The sequence below is a fragment of the Salvelinus fontinalis genome, chromosome 19 (genome assembly GCF_029448725.1).
Source record: "Salvelinus fontinalis isolate EN_2023a chromosome 19, ASM2944872v1, whole genome shotgun sequence".
Lineage (NCBI taxonomy): Eukaryota > Metazoa > Chordata > Actinopteri > Salmoniformes > Salmonidae > Salvelinus > Salvelinus fontinalis.
In genome coordinates this window covers 44679961-44704740 of record NC_074683.1, presented here as the reverse complement: position 1 = coordinate 44704740, position 24780 = coordinate 44679961, and the positions used below count along the sequence as shown (strand labels likewise).

At 46.4% G+C, this 24780-nt stretch overlaps 1 protein-coding gene across 3 annotated transcripts in view; it reads left to right on the top strand.

Moving 5' to 3' along the window:
- The window catches only part of myo16 (myosin XVI), a 259436-nt gene that overhangs the window by 187174 nt on the left and 47482 nt on the right, over nt 1-24780 (top strand). For all 3 annotated transcript variants that reach the window (XM_055871717.1, XM_055871716.1, XM_055871718.1), the window contains exons 26-27: nt 13213-13293; nt 19452-19657. In XM_055871717.1, the coding sequence (XP_055727692.1) occupies nt 13213-13293; nt 19452-19657 (287 nt within the window). The remainder of the gene's footprint in view (nt 1-13212; nt 13294-19451; nt 19658-24780) is intronic.

Sequence of the window (24780 nt, the reverse complement as noted above, 5' to 3'; positions counted from 1 at the left end):
CGGGAGACCTGTACACATTAGCCTCGTTGGTCCGGGAGACCTGTACACATTAGCCTCGTTGGTCCGGGAGACCTGTACACGTTAGCCTCGTTGCTCCGGGAGACCTGTACACGTTAGCCTCGTTGGTCCGGGAGACCTGTACACGTTAGCCTCGTTGCTCCGGGAGACCTGTACACGTTAGCCTCGTTGCTCCGGGAGACCTGTACACGTTAGCCTCGTTGGTCCGGGAGACCTGTACACGTTAGCCTCGTCGGTCCGGGAGACCTGTACACGTTAGCCTCGTCGGTCCGGGAGACCTGTACACGTTAGCCTCGTCGGTCCGGGAGACCTGTACACGTTAGCCTCGTCGGTCCGGGAGACCTGTACACATTAGCCTCGTCGGTCCGGGAGACCTGTACACATTAGCCTCGTTGGTCCGGGAGACCTGTACACGTTAGCCTCGTTGGTCCGGGAGACCTGTACACGTTAGCCTCGTTGGTCCGGGAGACCTGTACACATTAGCCTCGTTGGTCCGGGAGACCTGTACACATTAGCCTCGTTGGTCCGGGAGACCTGTACACGTTAGCCTCGTTGCTCCGGGAGACCTGTACACGTTAGCCTCGTTGGTCCGGGAGACCTGTACACGTTAGCCTCGTTGGTCCGGGAGACCTGTACACGTTAGCCTCGTTGGTCCGGGAGACCTGTACACGTTAGCCTCGTTGGTCCGGGAGACCTGTACACGTTAGCCTCGTTGGTCCGGGAGACCTGTACACGTTAGCCTCGTTGGTCCGGGAGACCTGTACACGTTAGCCTCGTTGGTCCGGGAGACCTGTACACGTTAGCCTCGTTGGTCCGGGAGACCTGTACACATTAGCCTCGTTGGTCCGGGAGACCTGTACACATTAGCCTCGTTGGTCCGGGAGACCTGTACCCATTAGCCTCGTTGGTCCGGGAGACCTGTACACGTTAGCCTCGTTGGTCCGGGAGACCTGTACACGTTAGCCTCGTTGGTCCGGGAGACCTGTACACGTTAGCCTCGTTGGTCCGGGAGACCTGTACACATTAGCCTCGTTGGTCCGGGAGACCTGTACACATTGGCCTCGTTGGTCCAGGAGACCTGTACACATTAGCCTCGTTGGTCCGGGAGACCTGTACACATTAGCCTCGTTGGTCCGGGAGACCTGTACACGTTAGCCTCGTTGCTCCGGGAGACCTGTACACATTAGCCTCGTTGGTCCGGGAGACCTGTACACGTTAGCCTCGTTGGTCCGGGAGACCTGTACACATTAGCCTCGTTGGTCCGGGAGACCTGTACACATTAGCCTCGTTGGTCCGGGAGACCTGTACACATTAGCCTCGTTGGTCCGGGAGACCTGTACACGTTAGCCTCGTTGGTCCGGGAGACCTGTACACGTTAGCCTCGTTGGTCCGGGAGACCTGTACACATTAGCCTCGTTGGTCCGGGAGACCTGTACACATTAGCCTCGTTGGTCCGGGAGACCTGTACACGTTAGCCTCGTTGCTCCGGGAGACCTGTACACGTTAGCCTCGTTGGTCCGGGAGACCTGTACACGTTAGCCTCGTTGGTCCGGGAGACCTGTACACGTTAGCCTCGTTGGTCCGGGAGACCTGTACACGTTAGCCTCGTTGGTCCGGGAGACCTGTACACGTTAGCCTCGTTGGTCCGGGAGACCTGTACACGTTAGCCTCGTTGGTCCGGGAGACCTGTACACATTAGCCTCGTTGGTCCGGGAGACCTGTACACATTAGCCTCGTTGGTCCGGGAGACCTGTACACATTAGCCTCGTTGGTCCGGGAGACCTGTACACGTTAGCCTCGTTGGTCCGGGAGACCTGTACACATTAGCCTCGTTGGTCCGGGAGACCTGTACACGTTAGCCTCGTTGGTCCGGGAGACCTGTACACATTAGCCTCGTTGGTCCGGGAGACCTGTACACGTTAGCCTCGTTGGTCCGGGAGACCTGTACACATTAGCCTCGTTGGTCCGGGAGACCTGTACACATTAGCCTCGTTGGTCCGGGAGACCTGTACACATTAGCCTCGTTGGTCCGGGAGACCTGTACACATTAGCCTCGTTGGTCCGGGAGACCTGTACACGTTGGGCTCCTGTCACTGAAAACGACAGCCCGTATTCCCAAAAACATATTCACCAGCCCTCCCATATATCTATTCCCAAAAACATATTCACCAGCCCTCCCATATATCTATTCCCAAAAACATATTCACCAGCCCTCCCATATATCTATTCCCAAAAACATATTCACCAGCCCTCCCATATATCTATTCCCAAAAACATATTCACCAGCCCTCCCATATATCTATTCCCAAAAACATATTCACCAGCCCTCCCATATATCTATTTCCAAAAACATATTCACCAGCCCTCCCAATATCTATTCCCAAAAACATATTCACCAGCCCTCCCATATATCTATTCCCAAAAACATATTCACCAGCCCTCCCATATATCTATTTCCAATAAACATTTGCCATCACCGAAGGTATATCTATAATCTGGAATGCCATATCAGTTGGTATGGGTAATTAAATGTGTGAAAATAAATGTTTTCCAGAGTTTACCAAATTCACTCCCCATCTCCCTAAAGGTGCTCGGGCATCTGAGATCACACAGTAATCTGGCATGGCAACTACTACAGAGTAGTGTGTTTGTGGGTATGTATGTTTCTGTCCAAAAGGAGAGAAACAGGAATGGAAGTGTATATCTCATTTAATAACCTGTATCGACTGGTAAGGCATTCCAGATAATAGATTCTCTTTCAGTGACGGAAATAGGTAAACCAGAGGCCTGGTAAATATGTTTTCAGTGATATGGGTTGTAGTCTTCAGCGACAGGAGCAAAGAGGCTAACGTAACATATGACACGTACTGTATAGCATACAATATACAGACATACACTATTCGTGACTCATTAAGGTACATTAATTAAACAAGAGGGTGATACCCCTAACTCATGAGTCATATCTAAACCACAACCTATCAAAACAGTCAGTATGGTATTCATTCAGTACTTATCAATGTCATTTTTCCAGGTAAAATCAATAAGACCCCAATAAAGTACCGCAATCAGTGTGGTAATACATACAAATGAATAAATAAATGATGTGTTCACCGTCATGACCCCCCCCACACACACACACATGTTGATTGGTGGTTAAGGGAGGTGGGAATCACCAACGGTGAAAGTAGGCTGTTTCCATTTCTGTGACGCACTTAGTCGGAAGCTGGGTGTTCCGATTGGAAAAGCAGCAGCCAGGAGCAGAGGACTGATGGAAAAGCAAAGAGTGTGTGTTTGGAAAAAACATGTTTCCCAAATTAGGCCACTTCCCACCATACTGTTAAATATAGACCTCTGGGAATAGCTTTGTTTGTCCTTTACTGCCAGCTGATAAGAGGAAATGTACACACACACACACACACACACACACACACACACACACACACACACACACACACATACACACAAGTATGTGGTAAGATAGTGTCATCATAAATGTTTCTCATGACATTTTAAGGGTTCACAAACCACACACCCTTCTGCTATAAAACATTGTGTTCTCACAATTATGCTAGATTTCATAACTTCAGCTAGAACATCGTTTCCCAAATGTGGAGTAAAAATGTGCTCAACAATTCACATAATAAGTTGCATGGACACACCCTGTGTGCAATAATAGTGTTTAACATGATTTTTGAATGACTACCTCATCTCTGTACAATACAATGAATTATCTGTAAGGACCCTCAGTTGAGCAGTGATTTTCAAAAAACAGATTCAACCACAAAGACCGGGAGATGAATACAACTTTCAGCAGGACAATAATCTAAAACACAAGGCCAAATCTACACTGGAGTATCTACGCTGGAGTTGCTTACCACGAAGACAGTGAATCAAATCAAAATCAAAGAAAATTGTGTTGGTCACATACACATGGTTAGCTGATGTTATTGCGAGTGTAGCGAAATGCTTATGCTTCTAGATCCGACAGTGCAGCAGTATCTAACAGGCAATATCTAACAGATTCCACAACAAAACCTAATACACACAATCTAGTAAAGGATTGGGATGAGAATATATAAGTATAAAATATCTGGATCAGCAGTGACAGAGTGGCTAAGATGCAATAGATAGTGAAGGGCACAGTATACAGTATATACATACGAGATGAGTAATGCGAGATGTGTAAACATTCTTAAAGTGGCATTATTAAAGTGACTAGTGTTCCATTTATTAAAGTGGCCAATGATATCAATTCTGAGGTTAGGCAGCCGCCTCTCTGTGCTAGTGGTGGCTGTTTAACAATCTGATGGCCTTGAGATAGAAGCTGTTTTTCAATCTGTCGGTCCCAGCTTTGATGCACCTGTACGGACCTCGCCTTCCGGATGGAAGCGGGGTGAACAGGTAGTGGCTTGGGAGGTTATTGTCCTCGATGATCTTTTTTCTCTTCCTGTGACATCTGGTGTTGTAGGTGTCCTGGAGGGCAGGTAGTTTGCCCCCGGTGATGTGTTGTGCAGACCGCAGTTGCACAGGGCAGGGTCGAGACCCAGGGTCTCAAGCTTAATGATGAGTTTAGGGGGTTACTATAGTGTTGAATGCTTGGTTTTCCTCTTGTCCAGATGGGTTAGGACAGTGTGCAGTGTGATGGCGATTGAATCGTCTGTGGACCTATTGGGGCGGTATGCAAATTGGAGTGGGTCTATGGTGACAGGTAGGGTGAAGGTGATATGATCCTTGACTAGTCTCTCAAAGCACTTCATGATGAGAGAAGTGAGTGCTATGGGGCGATAGTCATTTAGTTCAGTTACCTTAGTTTCTTGGGAACAGGAACAATGGTGGCCATCTTGAAGCATGTGGGGACAGCTGACTGGGATAGGGATTGATTGAATATGTCCGTAAACACACCAGCCAGCTGGTCTGCGCATGCTCTGAGGACGCAGCTAGGTATGCCATCTGTGGGAAGCCTTGTGAGGGTTAACACGTTTAAATGTTTTACTCACATCGGCCACAGAGAAGGAGAGCCCAGTCTTTGGTAGTGGGCCGTGTCGGTGGTACTGTGTTGTCCTCAAAGCGCTGAAAGAAGTTGTTTAATTTGTCTTTGAGCAAGACATCGATGTCTCCGACAGGGCTGGTTTTCTTTTTGTAATCCGTGATTGTCTGTAGACCCTGCCATATACGTTCGTGTTTGAGCCGTTGAATTGCAACTCCACTTTGTCTCTATACTGATGCTTTGCTTGTTTGATTGCCTTACGGAGGAAATAACTACACTGTTTGTATTCGGTCATGTTTCCAGTCAACTTGCTATAATTAAATGTGGTGGTAAGTGCTTTCAGTTTTGCGCGAATGCTGCCATCAATCCATGGTTTCTGGTTAGGGAAGGTTTTAATAGTCACAGTGGGTACAACATCTCTTATACACTTCCTTATAAACTCGCTCACAAAGTCAGCGTATACGTCAATGTTATTGTGTGTGTGACGCTCGTCTGAAGAAGTGGACCAAGATGCAGCGTGGGGTAGGTTAATCATATTCTTTAACTTTTTAGGGATAGGGAGCAGCATTTTCACTTTGGATGAATTGCGTGCCCATAGTGAACTGCCTCCTACTCTGTCCCAGATGCTAATATATGCATATTGTTATTACTATTGGATAGAAAACACTCTGAAGTTTCTAAAACTGTTTGAATTATGTCTGTGAGTATAACTCATATGGCAGGCAAACTTACAAACTGGAAGTGGAAATTCTGAGGCTGGTGTTTTTTCTACTCATCGTCTATTCAAATCCCAGGAAGATATGGATTTGTTGGCACTTCCTACACCTTCCACTAGATGTCAACAGTCGGTAGAACGTTGAATGAAGTGTATACTGTGATGTGGGACCGGATGGGAGGTGTTTCAGTCAGTGGTCTGGCAGATTGCCAGTTCCTGGTCACGCGCATTTCTCATGATATTGCCTTGCGTTCCATAACTTTTACAGACATGAAGGAATGCTCCGGTTGGGACGTTATTGGATATATATGATAACAACATCCTGAAGATTGATTATCTACTTAGTTTGACAAGTTTATTCGACCTGTGATATAACTTTTTGAAGTTTTCATCCGACGTTATGCGTGAGTTGCACGAGCGTTTGGATATGTGTACTGAACGCGCTAGCAAAAGTAGCTATTTGGACATAAATAATTGACATTATCGAACAAAACAACAATTTATTGTCGAAGTAGGATTCCTCGGAATGCATTCTGATGAAGATAATCAAAGGTAAGGGAATATTTCTGATGTAATTTTGTATTTCTGTTGACTCCAGCATGGCGGAGAATTGTTATTTATATTTGAGCGCCGTCTCAGATTATTGCATGTTGTGCTTTTTCCATAAAGTTTTTTTGAAATCTGAAACAACGGTTGCATTAAGAACAAATGTATCTTTAATTATATGTAAAACATGTATCTTTCATCAAAGTGTATGGGTATTTTTGTTATTTGACGTGGCCCTCTGCAATTTCTCCGGATATTTTGGAGGCATGTCCTATGAGTGTCATCTGATGAAGATCATCAAAGGTTAGTGATTAATTGTATCTCTATTTCTGTTTTTGTGACTCCTATATTTGGCTAGGAAAATGGCTGTGTGTATTTTGAACTTGGTGGTGATCTAACATAATCATATGTTGTGTTTTCACTGTAAAGCATTTTTTAAATCGGACACGAATTGTAGATTAACTTCTTCTGGCTGCAAGCCCGACGTCGGTACACTTATGACAACAGCCAGCTCAAGTGCAGGGCGCGAAATTCAAAACATATATATTTTTAAATATTTAACTTTCACACATTAACAAGTCCAATACAGCAAATGATAGGTACACATCTTGTGAATCCAGCCAACATGTCCGATTTTTAAAATGTTTTACAGCGAAAACAGCACGTAAATTTATGTTAGCTCACCACCAAATACAAAAAAAGGACAGACATTTTTCACAGCACAGGTAGCATGCACAAAGCCAACCTAACTAACCAAGAACCAACCAAACTAACCAACAAACAACTTCATCAGATGACAGGATCAGCATTACTCTGTTCTTTCCTGCACAGGAAAATGTTTCATCAAAATGATTATTTATTCATCAGATGAGTCTTATAACATGTTATACAATAAATCTATGTTTTGTTCGAAAAATGTGCATATTTCAGGTATAAATCATAGTTTACATTGCAGCTACAATCAGAAATTGCACCGAAAGCAGCCATAATAATTACAGACACCAACGTCAAATACCTAATTACTCATCATAAAACATTTCTGAAAAATACATAGTGTACAGCAAATGAAAGACAGGCATCTTGTGATTCCAGCCAATATTTCCGATTTATTAAGTGTTTTACAGCGAAAACACAATATAACGTTATATTAGCTTACCACAATAGCCAGAAAGACAAGCCATTTCCCAGTAGCAAAAGTTAGCGATCGTAACAAACCAGTAAAAGATATATATTTTTTGACTAACCTTGATATTCTTCATCAGATGACAGTCCTATATAATCAGGTTATACATACACTTATGTTTTGTTCAAAAATGTGCATATTTAGAGCTGAAATCAGTGGTTACACATTGTGCTAACTTAGCTACTTTTTCCACAACGTCTAAACATCAACGATATTTTTCTGACACTTTTTCTGACACATATTCTGACCAAATAGCTATTCATGAACATAACTAAAAAATACATGTTGTATAGGAAATGATAGATCCATTAGTTCTTAATGAAATCGCAGTGTTAGAATTCTAAAAAATAACTTCATTACGACATCCAGCTTCGGTATAGCTAGAGTACCCCAAAGTTGGGCGCCGGCAACTAGTTCACATGCACGACAGATATATGAAATAGCATCATAAAATGTTTCTTACTTTTGTTGATCTTCCATCAGAATGTTGGACAAGGTGTTCTTTGTCAAGAACAATCGTTGTTTGGATTTAGAACATCCATTTTCCCTCTTGAATTAGCAAGCACACTAGCCAAGTGGCACGACGCTCTCCATGTCAACAAACGGAAGAGAACGGAACACGGCAAAACTCCCGAAAAAATTTCAATAATCTGATGAAACTATATTGAAAAAACATACTTTACGATGATATGGTCACATGTATCAAATAAAATCAAAGCCGGAGATATTAGTCGCCTATAACGGCAGCTAAACAGAAGGCAAATCCAAGTCCCTCTTCGCGCTCTCCAGAAAACAAGAAATGGGGGACACGTCATACAAAGAGCTTGTATTCCACTTCAGACCAAGATAAACACTAAATTTCTTCTCTCACCGCTTCTTGACATCCAGGGGAAGGTCTATAAAGTGCACGTATACTAATACGTATCATGACCATTTATAGGCAGGAAGTAGAACAGAGCCTCGATTTCAGACTTTCCACTTCCTGGTCAGGAAGTTTGTGCCACATGAGTTCTGTTTGACTCACAGATATAATTCAAACGGTTTTAGAAACTAGAGAGTGTTTTCTATCCAATAGTAATAATAATATGCATATTGTACGAGCAAGAATTGAGTACGAGGCCGTTTGAAATTGGCACCTTTTATCTGGCTACTCAATACTGTCCCTGCAGCCCAAACAGGTTAACAAGATGTTTTTATTTCATTTGCTGCAATGGACTTATTAATGTGTGAAAGTTACATATTTCTAAATAAAAATATTTTTGAATTTCCCGCGGTGCCTTTTCAGCTGAATGTTGTGGGGGGGTTCCGCTAGTGGAACGTGTGTCCTAGAAACGTTAATGATAACCAGCAAAACATAGAAAGAGAAAACCAACGAAACATCCAGCCTTGTAGGGCTCAACGGCAACAATACAAGAACAAGATCCCACAACCTAAGTGGGAAAAAAGGCTACCTAAGTATGATTCCCAATCAGAGACAACGATAGATAGCTGCCTCTGATTGGGAACCACACTCTGCCAAACACAAAGAAATACTACACATAAAATGCCCACCCCACATCACACCCTGACCTAACCAAATAGAGAAATAAAACAGCTCTCTAAGGTCAGGGCGTGACAGTACCCTCCCCCCCTCCCCCCTCCCCCAAGGTGCGGACTCCAGGCCGCAAACCTGAACCTATAGGGGAGGGTCCGGGTGGGCATCTACCCTTGGAGGCGGCTCCGGTTCGGGGCGTAGCCCCCGCTCCGCCTCTGGCTCCCCCCACTTTGGTGGCGCCCCTGGTGCGGGGACCCTCGTCGCCGGCCCCGGACTGGGGACTCTCACCGCAGGCCCCGGACTGGGGACCATTGCTGGAGGCTCCGGACTGGAGACCGTCGCTGCAGGCTCCGGACTGACTCGTGGGGCAGGCACAGGATGAACCTGTGGGGGAGCACTGGAGATCTGGTGCTTATCCTTGGCACCACTCTTCCAGGCTAAATGCCCACTTTAGCACAGCACCTCCAGAGCGCGGGCACAGGTCGAACCGGGCTGTGGGGGAGCACTGGAGATCTGGTGCTTAGAACTTGCACCGCTCCTCGTGGCTGAATGCCCACTTTAGCCAGGCACATGCGGAGCGCAGGCACAGGACACACTGAGCTGTCACAGCACACCGGAGACACAGTGCGCAGAGCCGGCGCAGGATATTCTGGGCCGAAACGGCGCACCGGAGAGAAAGAGCGCTGAGCTGGCACAATCCGCCCTAGCTGGATGCCCACTCTAGTGTGGCACTTGAGGAGAGCTGGCTCCGAGCGCACCGGGCTGTGCACGCGCACTGGAGACACCATGCGCTTTACCGCAAAACACGGTGCCTGCCCGGTCACTCGCTCCCCGCGGTAAGCACGGGGAATTGGCTCAGGTCTATAGCCTGACTCCGCCAATCTCCCCGTGTGCTCCCCCCCCAAAAATTGGGGGCTGCCTCTCGTGCATGCTTCGTCGTGCCAACTCCTCGAATCTTCGCCGTTCCGCTTTTGCTGCTACTAGCTCCTCCTTAGGACGGCGATATTCTCCAGCCTGTGCCCAGGGTCCCTTGCCTTCCAGTATCTCCTCCCATGTCCATTCTTCCAGAAAACGCTGCTTCGTCCTTTTGTGGTGGGATGTTCTGTGACGCTGATCTGAAGAATACAACCAAATAGAATACAACCGAATACAACTGAATACAACCAAATAGAGAAATAAAACGGCTCTCTAAGGTCAGGGCGTGACAGTGTGAGGCTACCCTGAACATATCCCTGTCCACGTGATCAAAGCAATCTTGAAGCATGGAATCCGATTGGTTGGATAGACCGAAGCACGGCACTTCCTGTATTAGTTTCTGCCTATAGCAGGGGAGCAACAAGATGGAGTCATGGTCAGATTTGCCAAAAGGAGGGTAGGGGAGGGCCTTGTATGCATCACGGAAGTTAGAGTAGCAGTGGTTGAGTGTGTTACTTGCTCGGGGACTGCAATCGATACGCTGACAGAATTTAGGTAGCCTTGTTCTAAGATTAGCTTTGTTAAAATCCCAGCTACATTAAATGCAGCCTCGGGATATATGGTTTCCAGTTAGCATAAAGTCCAGTGAAGTTCCTTGATGACCGTCTTGGTATCCGCTTGCAGGGGGATATACGCGTCTGTGACGATAACAGAGGAGAGTTCTCTTGGGAGATAATACGGTCTTTGGAAAGCAACTCTTGCCCTAATTTCGTCGACTTTGTTAACTGGGGACTGGACATTAGTGTGTAATATACTCGGAAGCAGTGGGTGATGAGCGCGCATCCGAAGCCTCACTAGAAGACCGCTCCAGGAACCCTCTCCTCCGACAGTGTTGATTTGGGTCGGCCTCTGGAATCAGTTCAAATGCCCTGGGAGGTGCAGACAAAGGATCCGCTTTGGGAAAGTTGTATTCCTGGTCGTAGTGCTGGTTGTGCTGGTAAGTTGACGTCTCACTGATACCCAATAGTTCTTCCCGGCTGTATGTAATAACACTTAAGGTTTTCTGGGCTAACAATGTAAGAAGTAATATGTAAAAAAACAAAATACTGCACAGTTTCCTAAGGACTTGAAGCGGAGCTGCCATCTCTATCTGCGTCATCTTGCCGAGTTACAGTTACATGCACATTTGTGGCCTGCTGGAGGTCATTTTGCAGGGCTCTGGCAGTGCACCTCCTTGCACAAAGGCGGAGGTAGCGGTCCTGCTGCTGGGTTGTTGCCCTCCTATGGCCTCCTCCACGTCTCCTGATGTACTGGCCTGTCTCCTGGTAGCGCCTCCATGCTCTGGACACTACGCTGACAGACACAGCAAACCTTTTTGCCACAGCTCGCATTGATGTGCCATCCTGGATGAACTGGACTACCTGAGCCACTTGTGTGGGTTGTAGACTCCGTCTCATGCTACCACTAGAGTGAGAGCACCGCCAGCATTCAAAAGTGACCAAAACATCAGCCAGGAAGCATAGGAACTGAGAAGTGGTCTGTGGTCACCACCTGCAGAATCACTCCTTTTTTGGGGGTGTCTTGTTAATTGCCTATAATTTCCACCTTCCACATTGTCTATTCCATTTGCACAACAGCATGTGAAATGTATTGTCAATCAGTGTTGCTTCCTAAGTGGACAGTTTGATTTCACAGAAGTGTGATTGACTTGGAGTTACATTGTGTTGTTTAAGTGTTCCCTTTATTTTTTTGAGCAGTGTATAATGTTTAGGCTTCCTACTGCCAAGTTTCAATCTTCACTATTGCAGTGAAACATTTTGTCAAGGAAGTCGTCTAAAAGGAATCTGTTGTTGGCTAATTGTTTTGTACTTTCCTTCCATCTACAGCAATTCTTAATAGTCTGTAATTTGTTAAGCTTTTATACCTCGTGATTGAGTATGTTCTGTTCAAGTAGGCTGGGATTTTACTGTGATCTGATAAGGGTGTCAGTGGGCTGACTCTGGGTTGAGGTCAGTGATAAAGTATTCTACAGTACTGCTGCAAGAGATGACCTGTAGGTGTACCACCACAGCAGTCCCCTCGAAGCCTACCATTGACTATATACAGACCCAGCGTGCGACAGAGCTGCTTTTTTAAATTATTTTTTAAAGTTGTGCCTAGGGGGGCATATTGGGGAGTGTATTGCTGTCACCTCCAGGTGGGTGTTTGTCCCCCTGCATGCTAAGGGTGTCAGGTTCTGGCGTTTAGGTTGCAACAGACTGGTACATGTCCCTACGTCTGGAAATTATTGATCTCCCCTTCTAGGGCGAAGAAGCTGGCTTCATTGAGTATGGGGATTCTAGTGGGGGGATATAGTTAGCATACAGGAATAAACTTTTGTATGCTGAGACGATTTCCTTATTTATTTTTGTCTGTATTTCCAATTTCTTTGGTGAGGTCTGTGTTCCTGCTCTTTAGCCCAAAGGCAGATGAACTCTCTCTCTCTCTCTCTCTCTCTGTATCTCTCTCTCTCTCTCTCACTGTCTCTCTCTGTATCTCTCTCTGTCTCTCTCTCTCTCTCTCTCTGTCTCTCTCTCTGTCTCTGTTTTCAGGTCAAATCTAATAGGGCAGTAACTAGTAGGACTCACTGAGCGTGTGTCTGTGCATGTGTGTGTATCTGTACAAGTATGTGTGTCTGTGCGCGTGTGTGTGTCTGTGCATGTGTGTGTATCTGTACAAGTATGTGTGTCTGTGCATGTGTGTGTGTATGTGCACTACAATTGCCTCTGTATTGCATAACCTGCTGAAGGCTGAACCCAATGTCCCTCCTCATTAAACATATAGAGGAAAGGCTTACGCAAGACCTTCACTCTTTCCCTATGTTAACAAAGACCGTAATAATCACATGACGTAACATTGCACAATATTGCTGCACTGTAGTTAAACATGGCTATAAAGAAGCTCATGGATTTACATCCATCATCAAAAATATTATAATTCAGAATTGTAATAATGGTAATATGATGATATGGTACAGTACATTATTGTCCATTATTTTATGGTACTGAATGGTTGAGGTAGAGGAGGAGGAGGACATTGAATAGCGTATAGATGTATGACCGTAATGGAAAATTGGCTTTATAGATCTTGCCATAAATTACCATATTCATATTATGATTTGACCGTATTCATAGGACTGCATCACGTGGTGTCTCCATAGCATGGGTCAACCAACTTGTATTTTTAATATTCACTATTCATAGCTCTCTAATAGCACCATCCCCTCATCGTTTCTTCCCTCTCTCTCTTCCCCTCCTCATCTTTTCCTCTCTCAGCTCTTGAAGAAGAAGGGAGCAACATCTTTCCTGCAGAGGCTGGAGAGGTGTGGTCCAGTTACGGTTGCTGTGCAGCTGAGGGTAAGCATTAAGCAGTAGCACAACAATGGACCAAACCAGAACCATAATAACCCAAGCACTTTACCCAGTAGGGATCCTAACCCTAATCCTAACACTCACCTCAATCCAAACACTAAAGTATTCAGCTTCTTTAGCTGACCCTGACCATGACCCTGGCTGCATGGAGTGCACTATTTTCCTCTGGTGAAACGCAATGCACGCTACAGGGAATATGGTGCCATTTTGGATGCAACCCATGACCCATATCTCTGAACCACAACCAATTACAACAGAAGTCTATAAAATGTGGTAGTAATTTGTAGTTGATCCATATGAAATAACACTATTCATTTAGATGGATCTCTGCCCCACACGTGTAAAACAAAGGCAGATCGCGTTCCAATGTCCATACCACTAAATCCAATGTGATGTGATGGTGACTTAACATGGAAGTAGCTTTAGTGTGAGTGATGGTTGGTGGTTTGAATCAGGGCAGTGTGCTGCCTGCAGGCAGGAGTTGTGGTCTTACAAGGAATGGAGAGCAGGAGAGGGGAGAAGGAGAGAGGATAGAAGGTGAGGGTAGGCTGAAGAATGACGCTGTACCCAGCCAAGCATAAAGCCCTCTGAACGTATGAATGAACAATGGACTGTGTGTGTGTGTGTGTGTGTGTGTGTGTGTGTGTGTGTGTGTGTGTGTGTGTGTGTGTGTGTGTGTGTGTGTGTGTGTGTGTGTGTGTGTGTGTGTGTGTGTGTGTTCGTCTGCGTGCGTGCAAATTTCTGACGTCACGGCTCTCGGTACAGTAGCCTACTCACACACATTTACAGTGGAGAGCCACGTCATTAGGGAGTGGTAAGAAGCATGATGGAGTGGCACCAGTGTATATCTGAGAAACACACTCTGACACTCTCTCACAGCCTTAGTCAAGACAGGTATTTGTTTTGCTGGTCCCTACAGAGACAACACACCCTAACCAATCAGACCCCTTCATCACACACATGATGTGACCTCACTCCTCACTCACTGTTGTCTTGGCGACCGCTAACCACATGTAAGGAAACCTGGCCATATACCCCCCCCCCCCCCCACACACACACACACACAAACCTACAGAAGTTATGTATCCAGTTAAATCCAGTCCCACGAGCTCCACGCAGTGTGCTCTACACCGAGGACTAGGCCTACATGTCTCTATAGGCCATAAAGTATAGCATGATACGGTTGAGGAACTATCCCAGGTTGAGGAACTATCCCAGGTTGAGGAACTATCCCAGGTTGAGGAACTAGCCCAGGTCAAAGAACTAGCCCAGGTTGAGGAACTGACCCAGGTTGAGGAACTAGCCCAGGTTGAGGAACTGGCCCAGGTTGGGGAACTAGCCCAGGTCAAATAACTAGCCCAGGTTGAGGAACTGGCCCAGGTTGAGGAACTAGCCCAGGTTGAGGAACTGGCCAAGGTTGAGGAACTGGCCCATGTTGAGGAACTGGCGCAGGTTGAGGAACTAACCCAGGTTGAGGAACCAGCCCAGGTTGATGAAATAACCCAGGTTGATGAGCTAACCGAGATTGAGGAATTAGCCCAGGTTGAGGAACTAACATGGGTTGAGGAACTAGCCCAGGTTGAGGAATTTATGCCAGGTTGAAGAACTATCCTAGGTTGTGGAACTGGCCTAGGTTGAGGAACTATCCCAGGTTGAGGAACTATCCCAGGTTGAGGAACTAGCCCAGGTTGAGGAACCAGGTCAGGTTGAGTAACTATCCCAGGTTGAGGAATTTATACCAGGTTGAAGAACTATCCCAGGTTGAGGAACTGGCCCAGGTTGAGGAACTGACCCAGGTTGAGGAACCGGCCCAGGTTTAGAAACAAGCCCAGGTTGAGGAAAAAACCCAAGTTGATGAACTAACCCAGGTTGATGAACTAACCCAGGTTGAGGAACTGGCCGAGGTTGAGGTACTGGCCCAGGTTGAGGAACTAGCCCTGGTTGATGAACTGGCCCATGTTGATGAACTAACATAGGTTGTGTAATTTATATCAGGTTGATGAACTATCCCAGGTTGAGGAACTATCCCAGGTTGAGGAACTATCCCAGGTTGAGGAACTAACATAGGTTGAGGAATTTATTTCAGGTTGAGGAATTTATATCAGGTTGAGGAATTTATATCAGGTTGAGGAACTATCCCAGGTCGAGGAACTATCCCAGGATGAGGAACTGGCCCAGGATGAGCAACTAACCCAGGCTGAGCATGTAACCCAGGTTGAGGAACTAGCCTAGGTTGAGGGACCAACCCAGGTTGAAGAACCAACCCAGGTTGAGGAACTAACCCAGGTTGAGGAACTAGCCCAAGTTGAGGAACTAGCCCAAGTTGAGGAACTAGCCCAAGTTGAGGAATTTATACCAGGTTGAGCAACTAGCCCAGGTTGAGGAACTAGCCCAAGTTGAGGAATTTATACCAGGTTGAGCAACTAGCCCAGGTTGAGGAACTGGCCCTCTAGAGCAGTGGTTCCCAAACTTCTTTGGTTTATACGGCTTCAAACATTCAACCTCCAGCTGCGTACCCCCTCTAGCACCAGGGTCAGGGCACTCTCAAATGTTTTTTTTGTTGACATCATTGTAAGCCTGCCACACACACTATACGATACATGTATTCAACATAAGAATGAATGTGAGTTTTTGTCACAACCTGGCTCGTGAGAAGTGACAAAGAGCTCTTATAGGACCGGGTCACAAATAATATTATAATAATAATCAATAATGTTGCTCTTTATTTAGCCATCTTACATATGAAACCTTATTTGTTCATCAAAAATTGTGAATAACTCACCACAGGTTAATGAGAAGGGTGTGCTTGAAAGGATGAACATAACTCTGCAATGTTGGGTTGTATTGGAAAGAGTCTCAGTCTTAAATCATTTTACACACCTAGCCTGTGCCTGTATTTAGTTTTCATGCTAGTGAGGGCTGAGAATCCACTCTCACATAGGTACGTGGTTGCAACGGGATCAGTCTTCACAGCCCTATTTGCCAATGCAGGAAACTCTGAGCGCAGCCCTATCCAGAAATCTGTCAGTGGCTTCTGATTAAATTACATTTTCACAGAATTGCTTCTTGCAATTTCGATGAGGCTCTTTTGTTCAGATATTGGTAAGTGGACTGGAGGAGGGGCATGAAAGGGATAACGAATCCAGTTGTTTGAGTCGTCCGTTTCGGGAAAGTAGCTGCGTAATTGTGCACCCAGCTCATTCAGGTGCTTCGCTATAGCACATTTGACATTGTCCGTAAGCATGAGCTCATTTACACACAACAAATCATACAATGATGGAAAGACCTGTGTGTTGTCCTTGTTAATGCAGACTGAAAAGAGCTCCAATTTCTTAATCATAGCCTCATTTTTGTCCCGAACATTGAATATGAACTCAGCAAAACAAGAAACACTCCTTTTTCAGGACCCTGTCTTTCAAAGATCATTCGTAAAAATCCCAATAACTTCACAGATCTTCATTGTAAAGGGTTAAAACACTGTTTCCCATGCTTGTTCAATGAACCAAACAATTAATGAACATGCACCTGTGGAACGGTCGTTAAGACACTAACAGCTTGCCCTGCCTCCAGTCCACTTACCAATATCTGAACAAAAGAGCCTCATCGAAATTGCAAGAAGCAATTCTGTGAAAATGTAATTTAATCAGGTAATTTTGGTCACTATTATGAACATTTCTACTGACTCTGAAAAACACCAAAAGAAAGATGCCCAGGGTCACTGCTCATCTGCGTGAACGTGCCTTAGGCATGCTGCAAGGAGGCATGAGGACTGCAGATGTGGCCATGTCCGTACTGTGAGATGCCTAAGAAAGCTACAGGGAGAAAGGATGGACAGCTGATCTTCCTTGCAGTGGCAGACCACGTGTAACAACACCTGCACAGGATCGGTATATCTGAACATCACACCTGCGGGACAGGTACAGGGTGGCAACAACAACTGCCCGAGTTACACCAGGAACGCACAATCCCTCCATCAGTGCTCAGACTGTCTGCAATAGGCTGAGAGAGGCTGGACTGAGGGCTTGTAGGCCTGTTGTAAGGCAGGTCCTCACCAGGCATCCCCGGCAACAACGCACAATGGGCACAAACCCACCGTCGCTGGACCAGACAGGACTGGCAAAAAGTGTTCTTCACTGACGAGTCGCGGACATCCTCCTCCCTCATGTGGTACCCTTCCTGCAGGCTCATCCTGACATGACCCTCCAGCATTACCATGCCACCAGCCATACTGCTCGTTCTGTGCGTGATTTCCTGCAAGACAGGAATGTCAGTGCTCAGCCAAGGCCAGCGAAGAGCCCGGATCTCAATCCCATTGAGCACGTCTGGGTCCTGTTGGATCGGAGGGTGAGGGCTAGGGCCATTCCCCCCAGAAATGTCTGGGAACTTGCAGGTGTCTTGTTGGAAGAGTGGGGTAACATCTCACAGCAAGAACTGGCAAATCTGGTGCAGTCCATGAGGAGGAGGTACTGCACTGCAGTACTTAATGCAGCTGGTGGCCACACCAGATACTGACTGTTACTTTTGATTTTAACCCCCCTTTGTTCAGGGACACATTATTCAATTTCTGTTCGTCACATGTCTGTGGAACTTGTTCAGTTTATGTCTCAGTTGTTGAATCTTATGTTCATGCAAATATTTACACATGTTAAGTTTGCTGAAAATAAACGCAGTTGACAGTGAGAGGACGTTTCTTTTTTTTTGCTGAGTTTAGTTGTGGTGAGTCCCTGTAATCCTAGATTCAGATCATTCAGGTGAGAAAAAACATCACCCAGATAGGGCAGTTGTGTGAGAAACCCGTCATCATGCAAGTGGTCAGACAAATGAAAAGGATGCTCATCTCTCAATTCAACAAAAAACGCTTGTAAAAGCTTTCCATGGTCTCTACCCATATCATTGCATAATGCAGAAAATACACAAAAGTTCCTTGGCAAAGTTAACCATTTTCACTGCAGTGTCCAAAACGTCTTTCAACCTGTCAGGGATTCCCTTGGCAGTAAGAGCCTCTCGGTGGATGCTGCAGTATACCCAAGTGGCGTCGGTGGGCAACTGCTTGCACGCGCGTTACCACTCCACTATGTCTCCCTGTCATGGCTTTTGCGCCATCAGTACAGAAACCAACACATCTTGACCACCAAAGTCCATTTGATGTCACAAAGCTGTCCAGGGCTTTAAAAATATCCTCTCCTGATGTCCTGGTTTCCAGTGGTTTGCAGAAGAGGATGTCTTCCTTAATTGACCCCCCATAAATGTAACGGACGTATACCAGGAGCTGTGCCAGGCGCGCCATGTCTGTTTACTCATCCATTCACTGGCTTGTATGCAAAGCAATAATTGTTTCAAAACACCTCCTGCCATGTCACTTAGCGTCGTGACACAGTGTTGTTTGATGAAATCATTGTCTGTATAGTTTTTTTGGCCTTTTCCCCCAGCATTTTCCCAGCCATATCCGCGGCAGCAGGAAGAGTTAGTCTTCCACAATAGCATGGGTCTTGCCTGTACTAGCCACTCAGTAGCTCACCATATAAGATGCTTCTAGCCTTCTATCTGTTGCTTTTACACATGTTTTACTTCTCGAAAGTCATCTTTATTCTCGCTCAAAAAACTCCTGTGGCTGATTTTTCAAAATGTCATGTTTCATTTCTAAATGTCTGTGCAAGAGTGAAGGTTTCCTGCAAAAGAGTAATGGTTAATGTGATTGGATGTTAATTATTTGACTAGGCTACCTGCATTTGACATTGTGTTGTAATTTCGCTAAACACTAGACGTTCTCATTTTATTTTGGGCAGAGAAACGAGGCCACTCAGGCGGGAAAAAAACCTCACCCAAATGTATAGCCCCGTTGGAAAATATAAATCTACTGTTTCAAAATGTGAAGAATATTTGGTTGAAAAATGTGAATCACATTTTTATTTTGGCGTTCCCCCGACGGCATTCCGTGTACCCCTGGGGGAATACCTGATCTAGACGGATAAATGGAACCATGTTGCCATGAAGCTGATACCAACACCATTGCTGTGTTAATGTGGCAAGGGAGTGAGGAATTGGGTCAACTCAAATGCTTAAGGAACATGAATTTTAACATGAAACAATCTCTCTCTCCCTCTATCTCTCCATCTCTCCCCCCTCACAACTCCTCCTTTCAGAACTCTTTGTCAGATGTGGTCAGTAAGCTACAGGCGTGTACTCCTCACTTTGTGGAGTGTGTGCGCCCCAACAGCAGGGGCACGGCGGACTGCTTTGACAGTTTCCACGTGTCTACCCAGCTGCAGTATGTAGGGGTGCTGGAGATGGTCCGGACGATCCGCTATGGCTACCCTGTACGCCTGCCCTTCAACGGCTTCCTCACCAGGTAGGTGGCACAATACATTACAGGCTGCTTCTGTTGAACTAGACATAGTACAAAATATATTACAATGATCCATAATAGATTTATCTTGGCCTCTGTGGTGTGATTCCATTTAGGCCCCTATCCGATCTCTTTAGATCTCTAAACAACGGGGATTGGGAAATTGTCTGAAAATCGTAATAAATCTGATAGTTGAAAAATAGATGGTTATGGTTCCACCTTGCCTTGCATTAGGACTTGGATAGCTTCCATCATATGCTTCCACCTATCCAGTCTTTACAGATCTGTGAAGACTAAAGGGGTAGAGGCTAGGGGAAGGGGCTCTGGGCTGAAATGGAACCAGGCCTGTGAGTGTGGTGGGTCAATGTGGCCTCTGTGTAGGGGTCTGTGTGATAGGGGGGATGGAAGCACCATAGGGAAGATCTTAAAGACTCTGCCTTCTCTGTCTTCTCACTTCTAATGGGCCTTTTACGGCACACATTTTACTGTTGTTGGGTTCCCCCCCACACAAACACTCATGCACACACGCACACAGACACACAATGGTCAGGTGGAAGTGATCTACTTAATGGTTCTTCAGGTCTGTGTGACCTGGACAGAATTACAGTCTATCTTTACATAGAGACAACATGTCTCTCTCCCTCTCTCTCTCTGGCTCTCGCTCTTTCATAGCTAACTGACAGGTCACTGTGATCCTTAATGTAGCAAGCACAAAGTGTTCTCAATCAATAACACTAATCTCATAAAGGATGTCTTGAGATGGGAAACAGTGTGTGTGTGTGTGGGATGGGTGCAGAGTTCATCTTGTCGACAATAACTATGATGGAAAACACTCATCAACTACCTCTTTTTCCTTTTTCCTAATCAGACCAGAGGACATTTCTTCAAAAAGTACGATCTACTTCCCCATGTGCAGTTGCAAACCGTAGTCTGGCTTTTTTATGGCGGTTTTGGAGCAGTGGCTTCTTCCTTGCTGAGCGGCCTTTCAGGTTATGTCGATATAGGACTAGTTTTACTGTGGATATAGATACTTTTGTACCTGTTTCCTCCAGCATCTTCACAGGGTCCTTTGCTGTTGTTCTGGGATTGATTTGCACTTTTTGCACCAAAGTACAATCATCTCTTGGAGACAGAACAAGTCTCCTTCCTGAGCGGTATGATGGCTGCATGGGTCCATGAAGGTAACATAGGGCCATGAAGGTTCGGAGCCGTCAAAGCCGCCCGTCTGTCCTGAGCCACTAGAGCCGTACGTCAGTCAGGAGCCGCTAGAGCCGTCCGTCAGTCAGGAGCCACCAGAGCCGCCCGCCAGTCAGGAGCCGCCAGTGCCGCCCGCCAGTCAGGACATGCCAGAGCCGCCAGTCAGCCAGGAGCCGCCAGAGCCGCCAGTCAGCCAGGACCTGCCAGAGCCGCCAGGACCTGCCAGAGCCGCCAGTCAGCCAGGACCGGCCAGAGTCGTCAGTCATCCAGGACCGGCCAGAGTCGTCAGTCATCCAGGACCGGCCAGAGTCGTCAGTCAACCAGGACCGGCCAGAGTCGTCAGTCAGCCAGGACCGGCCAGAGTCGTCAGTCAGCCAGGACCTGCCAGAGTCGTCAGTCAGCCAGGACCTGCCAGAGTCGTCAGTCAGCCAGGACCTGCCAGAGTCGTCAGTCAGCCAGGACCTGCCAGAGTCGTCAGTCAGCCAGGAGCTGCCAGAGCCGCCAGTCAGCCAGGAGCTGCCAGAGCCGCCAGTCAGCCAGGAGCTGCCAGAGCCGCCAGTCAGCCAGGAGCTGCCAGAGCCGCCAGTCAGCCAGGAGCTGCCAGAGCCGCCAGTCAGCCAGGAGCTGCCAGAGCCGCCAGTCAGCCAGGAGCTGCCAGAGCCGCCAGTCAGCCAGGAGCTGCCAGAGCTGCCATCCAGCCAGGAGCTGCCAGAGCTGCCCACCAGTCATGAGCTGCCTGCCAGTCATGAGCTTCCCGCCAGTCATGAGCTGCCTGCCAGTCATGAGCTGCCCGCCAGTCATGAGCTGCCTTCCAGTCATGAGCTGCCCTCCAGTCATGAGCTGCCCTCCAGTCATGAGCTGCCCTCCAGTCATGAGCTGCCTTCCAATCATGAGCTGCCCTCCAGTCATGAGCTGCCCTCCAGTCATGAACTGCCATTCAGTCCGGAGCTGCCCCTCAGTCCGGAGCTGCCCCTCAGTCCGGAGCTGCCCCTCAGTCCGGAGCTGCCCCTCCATCCAGTGGCGCCCTCTAGGATAGTCTTCAGTCCGGGACTCGCTGTAAGGATCCTCGCTCCAGAGGCGCCACCAAAGCGGGTATTGACTATGGTGGGGTGGGGTCCACGTCCCGCACTCGAGCCGCCGCCGTGAGAAGGCCCACCCGGACCCTCCCCTTCTGTGTCAGGTTTTGCGGCCGGAGTCCGCACCTTTGGGGGGGGGGGGGGGGGGGGGGGGTACTGTCACACCCTGGCCTTAGTTATCTTTGTTTTCTTTATTATTTTAGTTAGGTCAGGGTGTGACATGGGGGATGTATGTGTTTTGTATTGTCTAGGGTTTTTTGTATGTTTATGGGGCAGTGTTCAGTCTAGGTGTTTGTATGTCTATGGTTGCCTAGATTGGTTCTCAATTAGAGACAACTGTCTATCGTTGTCTCTGATTGGGAGCCATATTTAGGCAGCCATAGTCATTAGGTAGTTTGTGGGTGATTGTCTATGTCTATGTCTAAGTTGCCTGTGTCTGCACTTTTGTTTATTATAGCTTCACGTTCGTCGGTTTATTGTTGTGTCTAGTTTGTATAGTGTTCGTTTTGTCTTCTTCTAATAAAGAGAAGAATGTATTTATATCACGCTGCGCCTTGGTCCTCGCTTTCACGTAACGACGAGCGTGACACCTCTTGAATGCCAGGTCTGCCTACAGCTGCCGCTCTCAATAGCAAGGCTATGCTCACTGAGTATGTGTAACGGCAGTCGTAATCCTCCTCCTCGGACGAGGAGAGGCGAGACGGATCGGACCAATACGCAGAGTGGCAAGTTTCCATAGTGATTTAATAATTAACAAAAACAATATGTGATACAAAATAACTACCGTGACAGTCCTGTGTGGCGGAACACTGACACAAGAACAAACACCCACAAAACACAAGTGAAACCCCGGCTGCCTTAGTATAATTCTCAATCAGGGACAACGATTGACAGCTGCCTCTGATTGAGAATCATACCAGGCCGAACACAAAACCCCAACATAAAAAATCACACATAGACAGCCCACCCCAACTCACACCCTGACCAACTAAATAAATACAAGAAAAAGGAAAAACAGGTCAGGAACGTGACAGTATGCACATAGTCCAATCTTTCCTTCATTTTGGGTCGTTCATAGTGGTCAGTAATTCTGTTACTGTGTACTCTCTGTTTAGGGCCAAATAACATTCCAGTTTTCTTTTGTTTTTTGTTGATTATTTCCAATTTGTCAAGTAATTATCTTTTTGTTTTCTCATGATAAGGTTGTGTCTAATTGTGTTGCTGTCCTGGGGCTTTGTGGGGTCTGTTTGTGTTTGTGAGCAGAGTCCCCATACCAGCTAGCAGAGGATTCTTCTCCAGGTTCATCTCTCTGTAGGTGAGGGCTTTGTTTTGGAAGGTTTGAGAATCACTTATTTTAGGTGGTTGCAGAATGTAATTGCTCTTTTCTGAATTTAGAAAATTAGTAGGAATTGTCCTAATTCTGCTCTGCATGCATTATTTGGTATTTTACATTGTACACGGAGGATGTTTTGCAGAACTCTGCATGCAGAGTCTCAATTTGGTGTTTTTCCCATTTTGTTACTTCTTGGTTGGTGAATGGACCCCAGACCTCACAACCATAAAGGGACATAGGTTCTATAACTGATTCTATAACTGAAGTATTTTAAGTCAGATCCTAATTGGGGGGTCAAATTTTATGTTCCTTTTGATGGTGTAGAAGGCCCTTCTTGCCTTGTCTCTCAGATCGTCCACAGCTTTGTGGAAGTTACCTGTGATGCTGATGTTTAGGCAGAGGTAGGTATCGTTTTTGTGTGCTCAAGGGCATCAGTGTCTACGTGGAATTTGTATGTATGGTCCTGGCAACTGAACCTTTTTTGGAACACCATTATTTTTGTTTTACTGAGATCTACTGTTAGGGCCCAAGTCTGACAGAATCTGTGCAGAAGATCTAGGCAAATATCACTCCATGTCCCTCTCTCTCCCTCTCTCTCTCTCTCTCTCTGAGGATAAAGAGATTACCGTGTACATTCCTGCCAGATAATGAGAGAGGACACACACACACTCGTCACATGACCTCTCAAAAGTTTCCACTACCCCTGACGGAGTAAACACCATTGTGCTCTCAGAAGTCCTGCCAGGACACACTTATACCCTCACGCACACAATCCATGCACACACACACACTCTCTCTCTCTCTCTCTCTCTCTCTCTGTCTCTCTCTCTGTCTCTCTCTCTGTCTCTCTCTCTGTCTCTCTCTCTGTCTCTCTCTCTGTCTCTCTCTCTGTCTCTCTCTCTGTCTCTCTCTCTCTCTATCTCTCTCTCTCTCTCTCTCTCTCTCTCTCTCTCTCTCTCTACTCTCTTCTCTCTCTCTCTTCTCTCTCTCTCTACTCTCTCTACTCTCTACTCTCTACTCTCTACTCTCTACTCTCTACTCTCTACTCTCTCTCTCTCTACTCTCTCGTGCATGCAGACACACACACTTTACACCCTGTCTAAAATAATAACACTGTGCACAATTCATTCTCAATAATTAATAATAATTAATTTCATTCTCAACCAAATTTGATACAAGCACACACACATTTTCCCCTGGTTTGTAATGTGGGGCTGTTAATCTTTGATGATAGACTAGGTTTTCCTCTTAAAACCGTGGAATGCTATTTAGCTAATGATTACTGCCAGATTAACTCAGTACGTTATTACTTATAAATAAGTGTCTTATTGTTAACTCATTGTTATAAACAATGTAATATGCTAATAACATATTTAAACATATGGTCCCGTGTGGCTCAGTTGGTAGAGCATGGCGCTTGCAATGCCAGGGTTGTGGGTTCAATTCCCACGGGGGGACCAGGGTTCAATTCCCACAGGGGGACCAGGATGAATATGTATGAACTTTCCAATTTGTAAGTC